This window comes from Maylandia zebra, linkage group LG8 (genome assembly GCF_041146795.1).
Source record: "Maylandia zebra isolate NMK-2024a linkage group LG8, Mzebra_GT3a, whole genome shotgun sequence".
NCBI lineage: Eukaryota > Metazoa > Chordata > Actinopteri > Cichliformes > Cichlidae > Maylandia > Maylandia zebra.
This window is the reverse complement of record NC_135174.1, coordinates 19,007,523-19,025,021: the sequence shown is the minus strand read 5'-3', so window position 1 is coordinate 19,025,021 and position 17,499 is coordinate 19,007,523. Positions and strand designations below refer to the sequence as shown.

Genomic DNA, 17,499 nt, shown 5'->3' with positions numbered 1-17,499 from the left:
GTTCCACCTCGGCTTTTTATCTGTTGTTACGTCTTAACCTGCTGTTTGTAAAAGTACAAATTGTACAATCCCCATCGAACATATGTGATGCCGTGTTAAGTGTTTCACAGTTACACTGTTTAACTCAGCTTGACAGAGACATGTGGGAAGATATTTTACAATGTAACTCAAATCTGATTAGAGCAGTGATCTAATCAGCCATGAATTCATCTGTGAAGACAAGCAGGCAAAGAGAAAATAACCGCAGAGAATTCTGTATAATTATCAAAAATCTCACAGCGGTACATTAAAATTCTAATTACGACATATTATCTTAATTGCTAAGGAGATGCAAATCAAAACAAGGTTATCGCTGCTCCCTTAACATGCACATGAACGTGCGGTGGGAACCTCTTCAATATTCACTGAATCAGCTTGACTTGTTCGACATGAGAGGCTGTCATTCTGTAATGCTTCCCCCTCTTAGGGGTGATAATCCTGGCTGAGAGCACCAGCAGCAATGGTGCAGTTGTGCAACAATAATACAGAACAAACATCTAATTGCTGCACATTCACTGCCTTTTATTGTATCTAACAAAGCTGTTGACAGCTCATGACAAGCCAAACTAATGCTGTCCGGAGTATTTCCAAAGTACTCGCATCTTAGAAACAGAAAAGAAAAGCAGTCTTGTTTTACACAGGAAAAAAAAATACATTTTCACAAATGGGTTCGGAAATTGCTCATGTGCAGGCAAAGGGTCTGGTAATCCTAGTGAAACACGCATGAACCCAAAACATATTACAAAACCTGGAAACACAATATTTCACTCTTGGCCAGAAACACCAATGTTTAATGTCCATCAAATACTGGGGGGGAAGAAACAAAAGTTCTCAAGAAACTGCAACTCCCATGGTACACGACAAATTGCATGCCATAAATTCTATGTGACAGGTGCACACTAACTCTGCAGACATTAGACAGCCGGATGACAGCAGGCACAAGGGGTAATGGTGACAGGAGAAGAACATGCCATTGAACATGGATTTATGAAAGGGCCCATACTGAGGCGATCCATCAGTGGAGTCACATAGCATCAAACGTGACCACATTTAGGACATGTCTAAATGAAGCTCCAGAGGCTTTCACACGGTGCCAATCTCAAAAACAAAAACATGTGGAATGTGTGTGGAAAGGAGCAATTTGATGCTTTTTAACAGAGTCTGTTGCCGCCCACAAAGGTGATTTTCAATCCAGTGCAGTTTTTTAATTGGAGTAGTTATGCTTTGATAGAGAGCTCCCATTTCTCCGGAGGTTCCCGCAGTAAGGTAATTACAGTATGTGGCAGCTTTATACTAACTACAGCCATTTCTGAAACATCAGAATCCTGACAGAAAATAATAAACTCGAGGTTCACCATGTTTTCACTAAAAGATATTGGAGTTTTTCTACCAATTGGTCTGGGGACGGTGGTTACCCACATACTGTAAATTGAGTTTCTCGTTCTCACTTTCTCCCTCAAACACACACAGTGCAAACACTTTCACAGACAGTCCTTCCCTTGCCGGACAGAAATAAATGGCGACTCCAGGAGTTCCCTTTGGCCCCGGCCCTAGCAGTCTATAACAGAACCGACAGCTCTGATCACTCCTGAGAAAGCAAAAGCTGCTCTGGGATCGCTTTACAATTCTCAGGGGCTCGAATAACCTGATCTTGAACCGATCCCGTGCACTGATCCTTTGGTATTGGGTTAGGAACGTGTGAAGGGGTCTGTTGAATGAGCTCGCTGGATATCAACATCCTCACTCGGTGTTGCTCCAGCCTGGCAGATTGTTTGACTTGATTAGTCTCTGCCCAAGTGTTAGACTACCCAACGCCGAGCCCTCCAGACACCAGTATCAGTGTGTCAGAGGGAAAAGTGTTCTCCCAAGTCTCAAGGTGGAGCCCATTACCCTGAGTGAGAGCACTGTAAGTTAATAGGATTTGCTCCCGATCAAGAGACCGAGCTATTTCCTGAGGCTGTTACAGGCCGAAGCACAAAAATAAATGTTCCTTTATTAAATACTATTAAGTGTCTCCCCCTCCAAAAAACTCCCCACCACCACCAACCACTCTGACCCCACCCCTCCTTTTTTTCCCCTCATTGGGATATCTGTTATTGCTGCAGGAGGCTGTGCCCCCCCTTCTTTTTCTCTTGTTTTTTTTTTCCCCTCCAGCAAGCAGCCAGTAAAAGTAAAAGGTTGGCACTTTTTGTCTAAAGGAGCCATTTGTTCAGGTGAAAATGAAACTTGCATGGTAAGCAGAGCTGGCCCTGCAGTTGGACAGGGGCAGAGGGGATTCCAGATTAATCATATGGACTGTACGCCATGAGGATATTCATTGAGGAGTAATTGCCAAGGGGCTTTGTGTAATGTATTCTCCCCATGAGGTAAAACCTTGTAGCGCGGAGAAAGGATAATTGAGTAAGAGGATCATATAAAAATGTTTGCTGCTTCAACCTTTCACTCTGAGCTTAACCCTGACCTCAGATAGTAATTACAGAGTTAATTGCTAACTGATCTGAGCAAGAAGCTCCATCTTGCTATACTGCAGATATCAACTGAGCTTAAGAGCCTCCTTCAGATTTGCAATGGATCTCAGCTTGTCTAATATAATTTAAAGAACTGGGGCAATTAACAGTACGCAAGTCGGGCAGCGTTTGATGTTAAAATAACAGCTAATTCCTAATAAACTATATTATTATAATTATTGTTATTATTATTATTACATTAATATTTTCAGAAATCCCAAAATAACACCTGCTTGATAATGTTTAAGCAATTAATTTTTTTTTTAAAACAACAATCATCTTGTTTTAGAACCTAAAGACTGTTTGATATGTTTACATGATATACTCACTGTCTTTTCTGCTCCATAGTTTAAAGGTACTCTGTGTAAAACCTCACCACTAGATGTCAGTAGCTTGTAGATTGCAGTCATCCTCTCCTAACTGAGTTGCATAATCCTAGCTACTTTGACTGCTGTAGGATAAACATGCTTTAATCAGCCAAAACAGACCAAAAACATCACATTTCGAGTGTACCCTATAATGGCAGACAGTCAATGTGTTTCTACTACCTTTTGACTACAAAAACATTCGCTATAGACCATATTTTAACATATTTCAATAATTTATGAATAAATCAGGGACAAAGAATGGATGTGTCAATTAAACATAATGTGGTATTTGATGTTTGGATGCTGGAGGCATCAGTGAGTAATATGTAGGGGAGTGTCCTGAATTTTTCTTTTTATTAAGTGCTGCTGTTTTTCCTGCTGTTAGCCGCTGTTAGCTGCTATTAGTCACTGTTAGCCACTGTTAGTCACTGTTAGCCGCTGTTAGCTGCTATTAGTCACTGTTAGCCACTGTTAGTAAAACTGTCTTTCGAGCAAAAATTACACTTTTGGATTAGGACACTTAGCAAATAAACCCATACAACAGGGGTCTCCAACTCCAGGCCTCGAGGGCTGGTGTCCTGCAGGTTTTAGACATAACCGTGGGTCAACACACCTGAGTCACATGATTAGTTCATTACCAGGCCTCTGGAGGACTTCAGGACATGTTGAGGAGGTCATTTAGCCATTTGAATCAGCTGTGTTGGACCAAGGACACATCTAAAACCTGCAGGACACCGGCCCTCGAGGCCTGGAGTTGGAGACCCCTGCCATACAGTGTAAGACTATAAATAAAATATTTATCAGTGAATGTGAGCTTTTGACTTGCTGTTGTTGTTATTTAAGCGGCTCTTGTTAGCTGTTCAGACATGGGAGGATTATATGTCTCAAACGCTGACAATAAGTAATTGCAACAATGTCTGGCATACAACATACATGGCCACTCTCCAACCAAATGTATAAAACATTAAAACTTTTACCAGAGCCCGCTCCTACATATTTTTAATTGATTGATTCTTATTTTATGAGCCTGTATCAATTTGTCAGAAGACTTAATTACACAGTAATAAATTTTTTAATCATATTCTTTAGTCTGTTACCTCTATTACCTTTTCTATAACCTAAAAAAAGACTGACTGTACCTTTAACAATCACCTAAAATATCAAATCACTGAAAGTCTCACAAACAATGAGAAATTTAGAGCTTTTCTTTATAAAAAAGAGGGATGAAAAATCTGCCCATTGTCATGCAAACCAGTTGCTCTGGTAATCCAACTGTATCTTTCCACGCTTACACTAAATTAGGGGGAAAGACCTTTGATGAACAGACTCTTAACCTTAGACTGTGAGCCAATATGGTTTGGGCCTACTTGTCACTGCAAAGCAATACTGAGGTGTTCTGTGGGATCACCTTTATTTCTGTCCCGACAGGACAGGTTAAACTCTGATAACAAGACTCCATTTAGGGGCCACTGTGTCATTAAATGGTTAGTGAGCATGGGAATGATGTGAATCATATGCTATGGCTTTGCAGTCACCAGATCTCAAAGCAGCTGAACATCTATGGGAGATTTGGACCAAACGTCTTCCATCTGCCCGGTAGAGTACCGTACAGAAGCAAAGGCACACTGAAGCTGTTCTGGTGGCACAATACCTTACCTAGACACTGATGTTTCACCTTATCAACTGAGATGGGCATTTCAAGCAAACAGACTATTGTAATAATCACTTTCTTTCTTTCTTTCTTTTTTTTTTTTTAAATCGTCCCCCGCACCCAGTTCTAGTTCTAGCACATTATGTGCTGTGGTGAGGGAAGAAGGTGAACAAGAGCCAAACGGCTTTTAGGTGGATTAACTTCACCCTCTGCTCTTTCTCCTCTCAACCAATTGATCACGGCAGATAGCTTCTGGTTCTGCCACAGGTTACTTCCTGTTAAAAGGGATTTTTTTTTTTTTATTCCTACTGTTGCCAAGTGCTTAATCATAGGGTCCTGATTACTGAGGTTTTTTTCTAATATTGTAGGGTCTTTACCTCATATAAAGTGCCTTGAGACAACTGTTGCTATGAATTGACGCTGTAGAAATTGAATACTTGAACTGAATTGATTTGGGTAGAAACAATCCTTACCAACACGGGTAAAAACATAGTAAAATATATTTTAACACAACCACTAGTCCCATCAACTATTTTTATATAATTTAATTAATATTTAAATATTGAAAAATCATGACCTTCACTATTCAGTGTAAGGATTTTTTTAAATTATATCCTTAATATTGTGAGTAGTAATTTCAAATAGTTCAGCTGAATTATTGGAAATCTGAAAACATTACTGTACTGCCACTATTTCATAAAAGACTGCAGCCCAAATGAACGAAGTCAAGAGTTTTTTAATGTTGAACTGAAAATTAGGAACATTATTTAAAAGGTGATGTTGAATACATTTCAGTACATAAATAGGGACAGACTGAAAATATTAATACTGCAGTACTATAGCCAGCCATGAGAACAAACAGGATTCTTTGGTGTGCATGACAGCATACAACTCAAGTTTTGGCTACTCAAGACAGAAAACGAAGCACATTAGCCTAATAAGCCTCGATGAGTGAAAAATACAGGCACATTTCTTCAGGATTTGTTTAAAAGCTTAAGATAGAATAGAACTGGTGTATTTCACAGCAGATCTAAGCACAGCTCAGTCAGGAAACCTGAATGTCTTCAGTGAGTCAAATAGTTAAGTTGAGCCGGTGCTGCCATAAACCCGGTGGGAGAGCTTGGAATAATCTAGGCGATGTTAATGATGCAATTTATATGTGAGGGGACCGGTGTTTGGCAGGCTCTTTCCGTCTGAGCGGGCTGCACAACCCAGCGAGCTCCCAACACCCCCTGCTAGATGGAGGGGGTGGAGTAGGAGGAGGATGTCAGAGCCCATGTGAAAAGAGGGAGCGAGCGAAGCACTGATAAGAGCCATTACTATTAGTGTCTGTCTGTCACCTGCTGTGCGTCATCCAGCCTTCCCCCTCTCCACATGCGCCCCCATCCCCATCGCTCCATCCCCATCCGTTTTCCTGAGGCACATCACTTCAAATTTGCACTCACCTACACATTTTCCATCCTGTCAAAGATATACTCAGTTGGCTTGAAAACTGAGCTGAGCTGCACTCTGAAAACTACTCTGAGCTTTGTTTCAAAACAGTTGTGAATTAGTGAAGGTGCAGACAGCTGCCAGTATTTATTCGATAAACAAAATAGCTTCAGATGAGTAACTGAACTGGCACAAGAGGACGCGATACTCTAGACATATCGTTTCTCGGTTTTTACCACGCCAACACAAAGCCTAATTTGGTATTTCATTTATTACTTGGCACAATTCTACAGCTCCTTAAACTTATGAACTCGGGAGAAATGAACAGTAATTGCAGGCTGTTCTTTATTTTCTTAAAACCTTTTTAACCAAAATATTTAAAGCTGTTTTTCTCAGTTGCTACGCAACACTTCAACCGCAAGAGTGGGAGCATGCTGAGAATGTGCCAAATAAATACTACTGCCACAGACATTCTGTGGGGAAATATGAGAGAGGGGCATCGTTCAATAATCACATGAAAATGCAGAACAGTTGTGTAAAATGCACAATCATCCTTTCATTCATCACTTACTTGACCTTTGTCAACATATAATTCAAACAATAGGTTGTTTAATGAACCACTGTTTGCAATCTGAACGGCTTTGCCTTTCCGCAGCCATCTGAGAACACTTTTTTTTCTCTCATTGTCTGCGTATCAAACCTACAAGTGGCTGCTTTTAACTGCAGAATACAGCAAGGTGGCAGGCATGCCGAGTGTCCTGTGCAAAATATCGTTCTGTAATTTGACGCGAGCATGCTGCCAGATATGTAGACTACTGTCTGTTTCACAAGTCTTTTCAGATTTTGCTCAGAGCTCGCCTGGAGCCTGGGCAACTGTACAACAGCCAAGCAAAAAGCAAGCAAGCCAATGGTGCAGCCTTTCTTCCTGAGCCTGGAACCAAGGACTTAAAGCAAGGACACGTTATGCAAGATATCACATTCAATTCCACTGCCAGCCTCTGAGGCCAGATGATACACATTGAGTGCGTCTGTCTCTCGAGCCCTCAATGTTAATCAACACTCTTTCCAATGCATACTTATGAGTTACAATCTACTCCCCACGTCTTCCCTTTGGCAGCTTAAATTAAGTCGCAAATTTGACGGCAAATTAACTTCAATGGGGACGGTAATATGTCACCTATATGGCAATCTGTGCCGTTCCTTGCCGGGGCATCGGGATCTCCGGTATCTAAACGCAAAATTAAATCCAACAAATTATTTTTGTGTGAAAGTCAAATTTGAGGAAACACGAGAAAGAAGGCAGGATGCGGCAGGGCAATCAGCTGTGAAATCCTTCTGACGACGAAGGCTTGCATAATCGCTCAGTCAACCTTTATTATTGTGATCGCAGAGTTTGAGATTTAATGCATGCTGGTATTAGCTGTGACATACAGTCACAATACAGCCGAGGTGGGAGGAACATGTGCTCAGACAGTGTGTATACGTGCATGTGTGCGCGTAAAGGGGAGGTGAATGTGGAACCAACAGAGATCTCCTCACTTCATCATTGAGTAAATGGCACCGCAGACATGAGCTGCGACTTCACAGCTGCCTCATGGCGGGTGACATTGAAGCCTACGCATGAACACATCGCTCATCAAAGCGAATGAGGCGTTCTTCGCTTCCGCTGCTTGTGCCGAGGAAAACAATGGCAGCCTGCCCCCCCGCGCACACACACATTCAAGTGCACACTTGCACACCTGGAATGTCTGCAATGAGTGGGGATGGGAATAAAAAACGGAAGAAAAAAAATCCATTTGGTTTCATGCATCTCTCTCAAGAAGCTTAACAGACTGTGACCTTTCAGTGCTTTGTACTAGGAAAAAAACGACAAGACCCCAGTGCCATAAAACAGCTCAGAACAGGGGCTAACAGTGGTTTTGCAATTAACCTGTCTTAAAACAAACAAGAGGGTTTTTTTTGCTTTAACAACAGGCACATACTTGAGAGGACTGATTTCTGTGGCTAGAAACTCAAAGGCCCACCAGGGTTTAGGTTTTAATCGGCTATTAGCATGCTCATTTTGGCACAGCTGCACTCAGATCTATGCAACTACAAGCTCAATGCGATCAGAAAGCAAAACACACACACACACACACACACACACACACACACACACACACAAAAAAAAAGTGGAAGCTTTTATGTAGATCCCAGAATGAGCCACGATTAAATGTCACAAAAGCCCTCCAGGTCTTTTCACAAAGAAGCAAAGAATATTTGTTTCAATACTGATCATTAAGTGCAGGAAGAATAAGTGAGGACAGACAGCAACAGCTAAACATTACAAATGCCCCCTTTTAGCGTACATCCTTCTAAAAGTTTACTCAAATAGTTTGAGCACAAAAGCTCCTCTCTTTTTCCTTAACTGTCCTCTTTTCTCTAAGTGGTACCAGACGTAGGTATTTCTTCATTTAGCCCATTCAAATGGAGGCAAGTCGCTATTCTTTATTTATTTAACAAAACGAGCTGTAAAAGCCAAACATTAGGTCATGGAATACTTTCACCCTGAGAAATAAGTCACTGCGTTCAATGAGACATCAAACCCGGTTTAAGTATTCTCCTGCAAAATATGAGCTGGTGAGGACCTTTCACAAAGTCAAGTAGTGCTGTGGGATTTTTCTGCTTTTTAAATACAACTTTCAACTGTGTGGCGCACATGCGTTTCCAATTAAGAGCCTCAGAGCCAACAACCGAGGCTGGGCCCCATTCACCTCTTCCACAATTGACCAAGTCTGAGGAAATGTTAAACAGGCATCATAAGCATGACAAGGAGAGCAGATTTTTCAAAAGCCTTTATTTTCTAAACAGTAATTAAGACATCACGGTGAATTGATGATGTAGGCTGAAAAGCATCCAATGCCAATCTAAATAAAGAAAAGAGAACATACTTAATCATAACTTTTAGCGACATTTTCAAAGCAAGGCCCCTTAGAAGAACCAATTTGTCCGTTTGGTGAATAGGTACACAGCCTGCTTACAGTGCACAGAAACACAATGTGTCAAAAGTGCTGATTTGTGAGGATCATAATGAGAATGCACGGTTTACACGAGGCACTTAGAGTAGGATCTACTTCCCTGGCAGCAGCAATAACTCCCCGCGAGCCTGTCTCTACTCAGACTTCAATCTCTGGGCCCCAAAGAGCTGTTGGAGGACTTTGATGTTCTGTCTAAATGAACTGACTGTGCTGCTTGATACAGCCCTCCAGTCAACTGAGTCCCCCCCACCAATTCTGTCACCAGTGATAAATACCATGCATGCTTGGCGTCACCAAATTCTGCCCCACATGCACAGAAAGGCCACAGTTTTTTTGTTCCCCCTCCTTCAACTCAGTGAATAACTGAAAAAAATATGATTGTTGTTTCCTGCCGTGCCCTATCTGAGCAGAAAGCCTTTGATGTGTGAGGCTGTGTGTAAAGCAGGCAACGCTGGGCTGGTTTTTGTTACCTTACACCCCTGCAACATCCAGTAGGTAAGCCTTTATGTTGGATGCCCCTTCAGGGAATGGTGTTTGTTAGAGCCTGGGCAAAGGCAACAACCTCCAACCCACTTCTATCATTGCATTTTTTCAGGAGAATCAGAGCCAAAGAGCGCTGCGTACAAGCTTGCAACTTCGCTGGCTTGATCCAAACAAGATCCAAGGCTTATTGGGGAGCACTGGTGCACAGCTAGGGAAGCACAAATGCACTGCTATATCTACTTTGGGGCTTGTATGATTTGAATATGAATATAGTGGGTAGTAAGTAGTGTCAAAGACAGCACTTAGTACAAGCTACTGATGATTAGCAAACACTGCAATGAAGGATTTCAATCAAGGAGCAGGATGGAGATGGTGGCTAGAGGAAAATAATACTTTATCCGTCTAAGCTTCAGCTTGGTCAATTCTCATTTGACTAAATCCAATTACCATTGATTCTGCATCTTCTTAAAGCCGAGGTTTAGGTTTTCCTTGATAGTGCAGAAACCTTAGCTTGGATGAAGCTGCAGTATTTAACCTATTACAGCCTCCGATGAAGCGTCTGGGTTTTGGAGGGAAGTACGAGTTCTGCTGGCGAAAGCCTTGATCTTCCCACACCCTGGGTTTTCCCAGCGTGTGTAGCAATTCCCGTGCAAAGCCTCTGAACACTACTCTCTCTCCTCCAGCGGCGGTGATGCTCCTGAGCAAACCTGCCCCGGATCGAGCATCTCATTTAGTCACTGGGCCCCTTTGATGTGGATTCAGTGCTGCAGTGCATATCATTCGTGTTTGAAGGTTCAGCTTCCACAATACAGCCGGGTTTGAAGTTTCACATATTGCAGGTGCTACAATGTGATAATCTGGGAGCTGGTTATGCATTATACATTTTTCATAAAAGAACACCATCACCTGAAAGTGAAATGTGGAAAAGTCAGCGCTTCAAGGTATATATTGACAGAGACTGTTTCTGAGACTTCTGGGTGTGGGACGAAAACACTCTTGTTATCTTGAGCAGTTCAGAATCAGCACTACATCTTCCCTCTGAAGGGGGTAAATATCCAAATAAACAGAGTAGAATACCATTTGACTAGGACCTGCCATGCCATTATGAAGCCAATTTAGATGACGAAACGCTTCTCACGGGGCACAGAGGCCATGACGGCTCTTTCTCCAGTCTGGGCCCACACTAAAAATCTCAAATTCAAAAGGGGCATTTATTTCTTGGGGCAGTTCCTTCAGTGTCTTTTTATATAAAACATGAAAAATTAATGACAACCATTATGCGACAAAATGTCTAAAAGCAACATTTTGTTTTCTTGTGCACTTGCAATCTCACAACAATTAAACTTAAGAGAAATTTGTAATCTGATTATATTACATGAAATTTCTGTCTGTCTGTGTGTTTGTTTCTTTGTCTGCAAACTCCTCGTAGACCATCAATAGCTAATCAACAAAACTTGGCACACAAGTACATCTTAGGTCCTTGAAGGTTTTTATTTATATAAGATATTATGATGTTGTCATGTTGCCTAGCAACGTGATGGCAGTGGGCTAAAATCACCCATTTTTCTCAACTATCTACCCATAACACCTTAAAAAGCACCGTGTCATTTTTATTTCATGACATTAACATCTAACTTATATCCACAAAAAATGAATTATGCATGATATATTATGACACTGTCATGTTGCCCGGCAACCATGTAGCAACAGGCTGATATGACCTGTTTTTAGCCTTTAACCGCCTACAACAGCTTATGAAAGGATGCTATCATTTTAATTTCACCACAGTAGCATCTCATTATATAGACCAAACAACCATTAAGGAACAGGCTAAAAAGACATATTTTCTTAGCATTTTTTAGCTTTTCATTCAAAGCGACTGCACAGGTCGCCCAATGGGGGCCAACCTATCTGTAATCCTGGTCTAACTCTCACTCACAGAGACAGATGCCAACATGTTATAAAAAATAAAAAAAACCTGGGGAATTTCTATGAATCTGAAACTATTTCAACGTTTTAAAGTTCTTGCTGGACCCTGAATGTAAGTTTATGTGAAGTTTTGGTTAGCCACATCTGTGATTTTTTTTTAACTAATTTGTACATAATTGCCAACTTGACACCATTCAATCTCAAACTGGTAGCAGATTGACTCCCTTTTATTACCATTTTGAGGCACCAAAGTTGCTTTTAAAATGGCAACTGACTGTGGGTGGTCTTGCAGACCTGTTCATTATCTTCAAAGTGACCTATTCAAAGGCTGCAAGACTGCAAGTTCAGTTCACATGGACCGTGCTGCAGGCTCCAACAACTGTTGTCCGTAGTGTGACTGCAGCACTCTCTCTGAATGTGATTCATTTTATACCTGTAGATTTTCTCCAGTAATGGAACTCCAATGGTCCAACACCCACTTCACACCGTCAAAATCCTCCTAGAAACAAAGCTTGCTGGTCGTCAGCCATCTTGGCAGTTATTTCAGGCTACACAAAGCATAAGTTGCTTTCCCACGCAGGTTATACTAAATCCCAGTACATTCATTAATGGCTCAATCCAGATCAACTTTTTGGGCTTAATCCACCAGAGCACAAAACAAATTAAACAAACAGACTTGTTAATTCATGTTGTGAATAAAGTAAGCCAAAATTTAAAAATACTGGCAACTGCCAGTGCCCTCAGCCTCCATTTAGATACACCTTTGGTATCAATTTCAAAATTTTACGTCGCCTTGTTCTTGAGTTATCGGATTCAGGAGAGATTCTGAAACTTTGACCTCCAACCTCTGACCTTGAGGTCAAGTTCACTGTTGTTCAGCTGAGGGGTAAAAAAAAAAACAAAAACACACATACCTATGATTTTACTACAATAATAACCAGATGTACCCACCCTGAAAACTAATTGAAACGGTTGAAAACCAAATCTGCGCATGTTTCAAACCAGCAACACGACTTGCTCACATGTCATTGGCTCTTTGAGGGGAGGGTTAAGAGGACCACCATCCTTGATTTCACCGAATTCTTCCACAGATTTTGAGTCACATCTCCGTTGACATTATCTTCAAGTCGTTGTTTCTAAATCGAGAAACCCTTTAGAAGCCCAAATTACACTGTGGCAACCTAAAGTGAATCTACAGATTAAGCTCCAGCATTTTGCAGTGATTGTTTTCCAACATCTAACCGACTCAAGCAGGAAAGCGAGTCCGCCAATTATATGAAATCTAACTGCATCAAACAAACAAGATTTAAAAGGCAGGGAGTTGTTGCCCAAAGAATAAAATCAATTTGACAGTTAATGTTAATGCGAGTGACTGAGGTTTATGCAAACGTGTCTGATCTTGATAATTAAAGAGTGTTTGTACGGAGGTGCACAGCTCGGCGTCTCATTTTTAAAGGATGTTTACTGTCTCCAAAGCATGGAGATGGTGGCAGCCTGAGGGCCTGCTTGCTTTCTTTTCCCTTGCTCTGTATCTATCTTGCGCTAAATACACACAAAAACACACACAGGCGCACATATACAAGCACACGTGTACAAATACAAAGTCTACACACTGTACTGACACATACAAACAAAACCCACACAGAAGAAAGACTCCACGCTTCCACAGACATCAGCCTCTCAATTAGCTTCTGCACTCATTTCTCCTCCTTGGAAGAGAATTATTTTTCAGCTAGATGCTTTTTCTTTGTTTATTGTGAACAGACCAAAGCCTTATCAGCAGCTAATCACTGGATGTCAAATTCAGCGACTTGCTGCAGTCACATGAAAAAAAAAAAAAAAAAAGCATTCAGTGAATAATCTTCTAAAAGTTCAGATTGCCATTTTAGATTTGGACAATCACCAATTTCTTTTAGATGCTCAAATCTGTCTTAACAGCCAGAGAGCGGATCAGCATTTGTTTGGTATAATTTGTTGTGACATGTTAATTGCGTCTACTTGTAATTCTCTCTAATTGATGTTTGATATGTCTCAGGAAATTAGGCCAACCAGATAACACTGTAAATATTATTAATCCTTCCCGCCTTTCTCTTTTCGTGGCAGGTTGATGAATTCAAAACAGCTAAAAAGCTAAAACAGTAATGTGTCATCGTGCTGTGCAGCTATGCTCAGTATTCCCAGGGTTGCCAGGCAGACAAATCTAAGGTTACAAGCATACCACCGTATATTCAAAACACATTCGGGCACATGGCAGGCGGCCAGAGAAGACTAACCTGAGCAATTTTGACTGAGTTCTGGGTAGAACCACCGGCATGGTACTCAACTTTGTTCCTCTTGACAATTTCTTCAAACCTGAAACAAACAAAAATAAAAGAAATGCTTCATAAGACACTGTTTAAGAACAATTACAGACTGACTGTGGCAATGCCAAGCGCGGGGGAAAAGAGAAGGTTTATAGAGGTAATGAAGGAAGACATGCAGAGAATGCAAGGGACATGGTGAGATGGGTACAAATGCAGAGTGGATCAAAACTTTCTGGAGTTTGTATGTCAAATGCAACTTAGCCCGTTTAACATGCCAGCCTCAAGCATTAAATTTCTCATGATAATGTCACCTAATCTTGTGGTTTCCCTAAAGCCTACAGAATTTTCCCATTTCCTCTTTCTACCCATTGTCTGGTTTAAACGCTGGCAAAGTTGCTGTTTCGATTCAGCCACACTGCTCCCACCAACCTTATTTCCAGCCGCTGTGGCTATAAAGCTGTACTCAGCTTCAGAGCAAAAATATTTTCCGAGCCCTAATGTCCCCCACACTAATTTCGCAGCCAACTGTTGAAAATAATAGAGCATTTAGCAGCTAAAACGTCAAACATTTCTTTGAGGGGCTGATGAAGACCATAAGAAGGCTGAAAGGAGAAAGATTATTAGACCTGCATTCATGGCGAAAACAACTGTGCTTCCAGCTTAATGCTAATGCCGCTCCATGTCGGAGCACTTAAAACCATCAGGCTGACATCCAACCCCAGGAAGAACAAAAAAATGTTATCTTACTATAAAACATAAAAGCTCTGTCTATCTGTGTGTGTCTTTTTTTGCAAACTCCTGCAAAACCATCAGGAGTCGAGCAACCAAACGTAGCACACAGGTACATCTTGTCCCCCTGGTGGTTCTCATCTATATCAGATATTATGATGTTATCACTGTTGCCTAGAAACCGCCCAGCAACATCCTAAAATGACCCGTTTTTAGAATTTCTGCACCTACATCACCTAATGAAAGCATCCAGTTGTTTTCATTTCATAACAATAGCATCTCATTATAGCCATAAAAGTTGAAATACATATGCTCAGCAACCAAACGGCAACGGGTTAAAATGAGCAGTTCTTAGCGTATAAACCACATCCATCAGCCCTATAAAGTGATTAAGTATATTAGTTTGCCAACAGAAATAATGAAAAAGGAGCAGCACATGAGAAGCATAATTCATGAAGTTTTTGACAACATATTTAATGCATAGCTATGACATGTATACAACTGTACGTGCGGTACATTGTGCAGACAGTACTGTAAAGTGGGAGGCACTCTTCTGGTTAAACTACACGATGACACCATTTCTACATCAGCCCAAGCATCTGTTTATACATCATTTTCTGTATTTAAAAATGATTTTGGACAACATACATAACAATAAATCTGCAATAAGCTGGGATCTGCTTATAATATTGGCTAACCAGTTATCACTCAGACTGTTGCTATGATGATAATGTTAACATTAGGATAACTAAAGGAGCAGCACTGTGCAAGTGCTGCATATTCAAAGTTTGTCTTTTCAGAATAAAACTAATCTAACAGCTTTATGCTTCACATGCGCAACCTCAATGGGCACTTCCTGAAAAAAATAATGGTTTTAGCTTTTTATTTTATCTTTAAATTAAACATTTTAACTGCATTATGTACCTGTTCTCTGAATTTAACAGGTTAGCAATCTCTCAATATATCAGAAGAGCACTTCAGATGAACTCGGGCACTCAATGTGTTTAGTTAAAATGATCTCACACTGGATGCTCTCTGACTTTGTTAATTAAATAGTACCAAACAAAAGATGCTTTTATCTTTTTCAGACACATATTTCAAGTGTTTATCTGTCAGTTTAGCTATATATTTCAAACATTTATGTCTGATCTACAGAGAGCATGCTCACTTTACCTAGAGGGCACTTATGAGATGGAATAAGAACAATCAAAATAATTATTTATACTTGCCTCTAGCTAAAAAAGCCCAAATGTCATTTAAATTTTCACAAACACGTGTCAAAAATAAAATGGACCAATGCCAATGTCCGCTAATGCAGTAATGCTGGTCGGTGACAAATTTACAACAGGACGTGCACACTTTGCGGCAAATTCCAAACTAAAACCAAAGTTTGGAAGTTAATCAAAACACAAAGTTACATGTGCACATAACAAGCAGCTGCCTGTGGGTTTTGAAGGTGAGCACTATCATGTGGCTGCTGCTGGAAAGTCTCTACTGATGCTTGTTATAAGCAAGACCTACAAACAGAGAGTCCTGTAAAGTGTCTTGTGGTTCTGTAACACTCCTAACCCTTCCTAACAGAATTATCTTGATCATTTAAACAGAAAACGCAAGTAAAGTTCACAGGATCGCTTTTTAGATCGCCATTTTAAATACTGCATTTGTTACTTTTGACTCAGTATTCCAAATATTTGTGCTAGACTTTTTGTTAACTTACTCAGCTTATCCTGTAAGGATATATTTTCCAATCCCCTAGTTAAGTCGCAACATTTTTCTTCCCTTTTCGAGCAGTAAAGAAGTTGTGTTTTGGAGCACGTAAACCCAGAAACACAACAGACTAAAAGTGGGATACATTTACGCCATTCTTTAACCGTGACATTCCAGGTGCAAGTTGTTTATATAAACTGCTTACAGGGAAAAGAGGGGGGGGAGAAAAAAAATCAAAGCTGGATTTTGTTAAATGGGATACTTTACCACAAATGTTGCTGCAGTTGGGAGTCTAAAACGTCAGCTTGATAAAAGCAAAAGAGAGAAACATTGTTCACACATGGTTGTATTTAGCCTTACAGTATTATAACAAGATGAGCAGTGAGCAAAAGTTATTTCTAAGGAACTTGAACTGCTTCCTCAAAGAGATGCACAAAATAAAAGCAGATATTCATCTTCAACTTGGCAAAAATAGGCGACTGCACATATTTCATAGGTGATGCTTTCAGAGCAATTAGAAAATTACGTTTTATTATTTTCCCATGTATAAAAACCCGATACCCAGATAAGTCGTTTAGCGAGAGACCGCATCTGATTAAAGGTTTGATGTTTTTGAACCGCACAGCAAAGTTTAGAAATGACTGTAACAGACTAAACAGAAATGAGTCGAGAAAGCAGACATTACATCGGGGAATACGGAGTAAACAATTGCTGTGTTTTCAAACATAAACCAAAGGAACACCCCAGGGTAATACTGAAGGCAGTTCTATCATTTTTGTATTTTCCCCATCATACTGCCATTTCAAACATCAATAGCTGCGATGCTCAGGCGTAACATGATGCAAAGCCAGGCTACGCTGCGAGATAGAGCCCTTTATCTTGGAAGCTGAGAACATGAATAATGTTGCGTTCTGCACATTGTTTGCGCCATTAGCCTCCTAGAGATTTGGGGGGGGGGGGCTGGATATACAAACATATCCGCCATGCTATGGCAACTGGCCTAACTAAGGTGAAGATGCACCTTGGCCTTTTTCTAAATCAGTCACATTGAATTATATGTGCGTTACTGCTTTAAATTCATAATAAAATGCTTAGTTGTAATCCCAAGGGGGCACTGGTACTCTGCGCTACAGAGATCCAGTGCATTTTATGGGGTTGGTCAACAGTTGTACGTTTTAAATTGTAGCCCTGATCATAAAAATATGTCATGTCTACTGTGTATACTTGCCACAGACAGCACTGATCTGTATGCAAAGTGCGTCATGGCTTACCAACATGTGCCAGCCAGAGGTGTTCAATACTTCAGCACAACCTGGTTTAACTAGGCATGGCCGA

General features: G+C 40.7%; 1 protein-coding gene across 3 annotated transcripts in view; it reads right to left on the bottom strand.

Annotated features, from left to right (window-relative positions):
- adkb (adenosine kinase b) overlaps nt 1-17,499 on the bottom strand; it is a 130,648-nt gene that overhangs the window by 98,571 nt on the left and 14,578 nt on the right. For all 3 annotated transcript variants that reach the window (XM_012921823.5, XM_004561284.6, XM_004561285.4), the window contains one exon: nt 13,699-13,777. In XM_012921823.5, the coding sequence (XP_012777277.1) occupies nt 13,699-13,777 (79 nt within the window). The remainder of the gene's footprint in view (nt 1-13,698; nt 13,778-17,499) is intronic.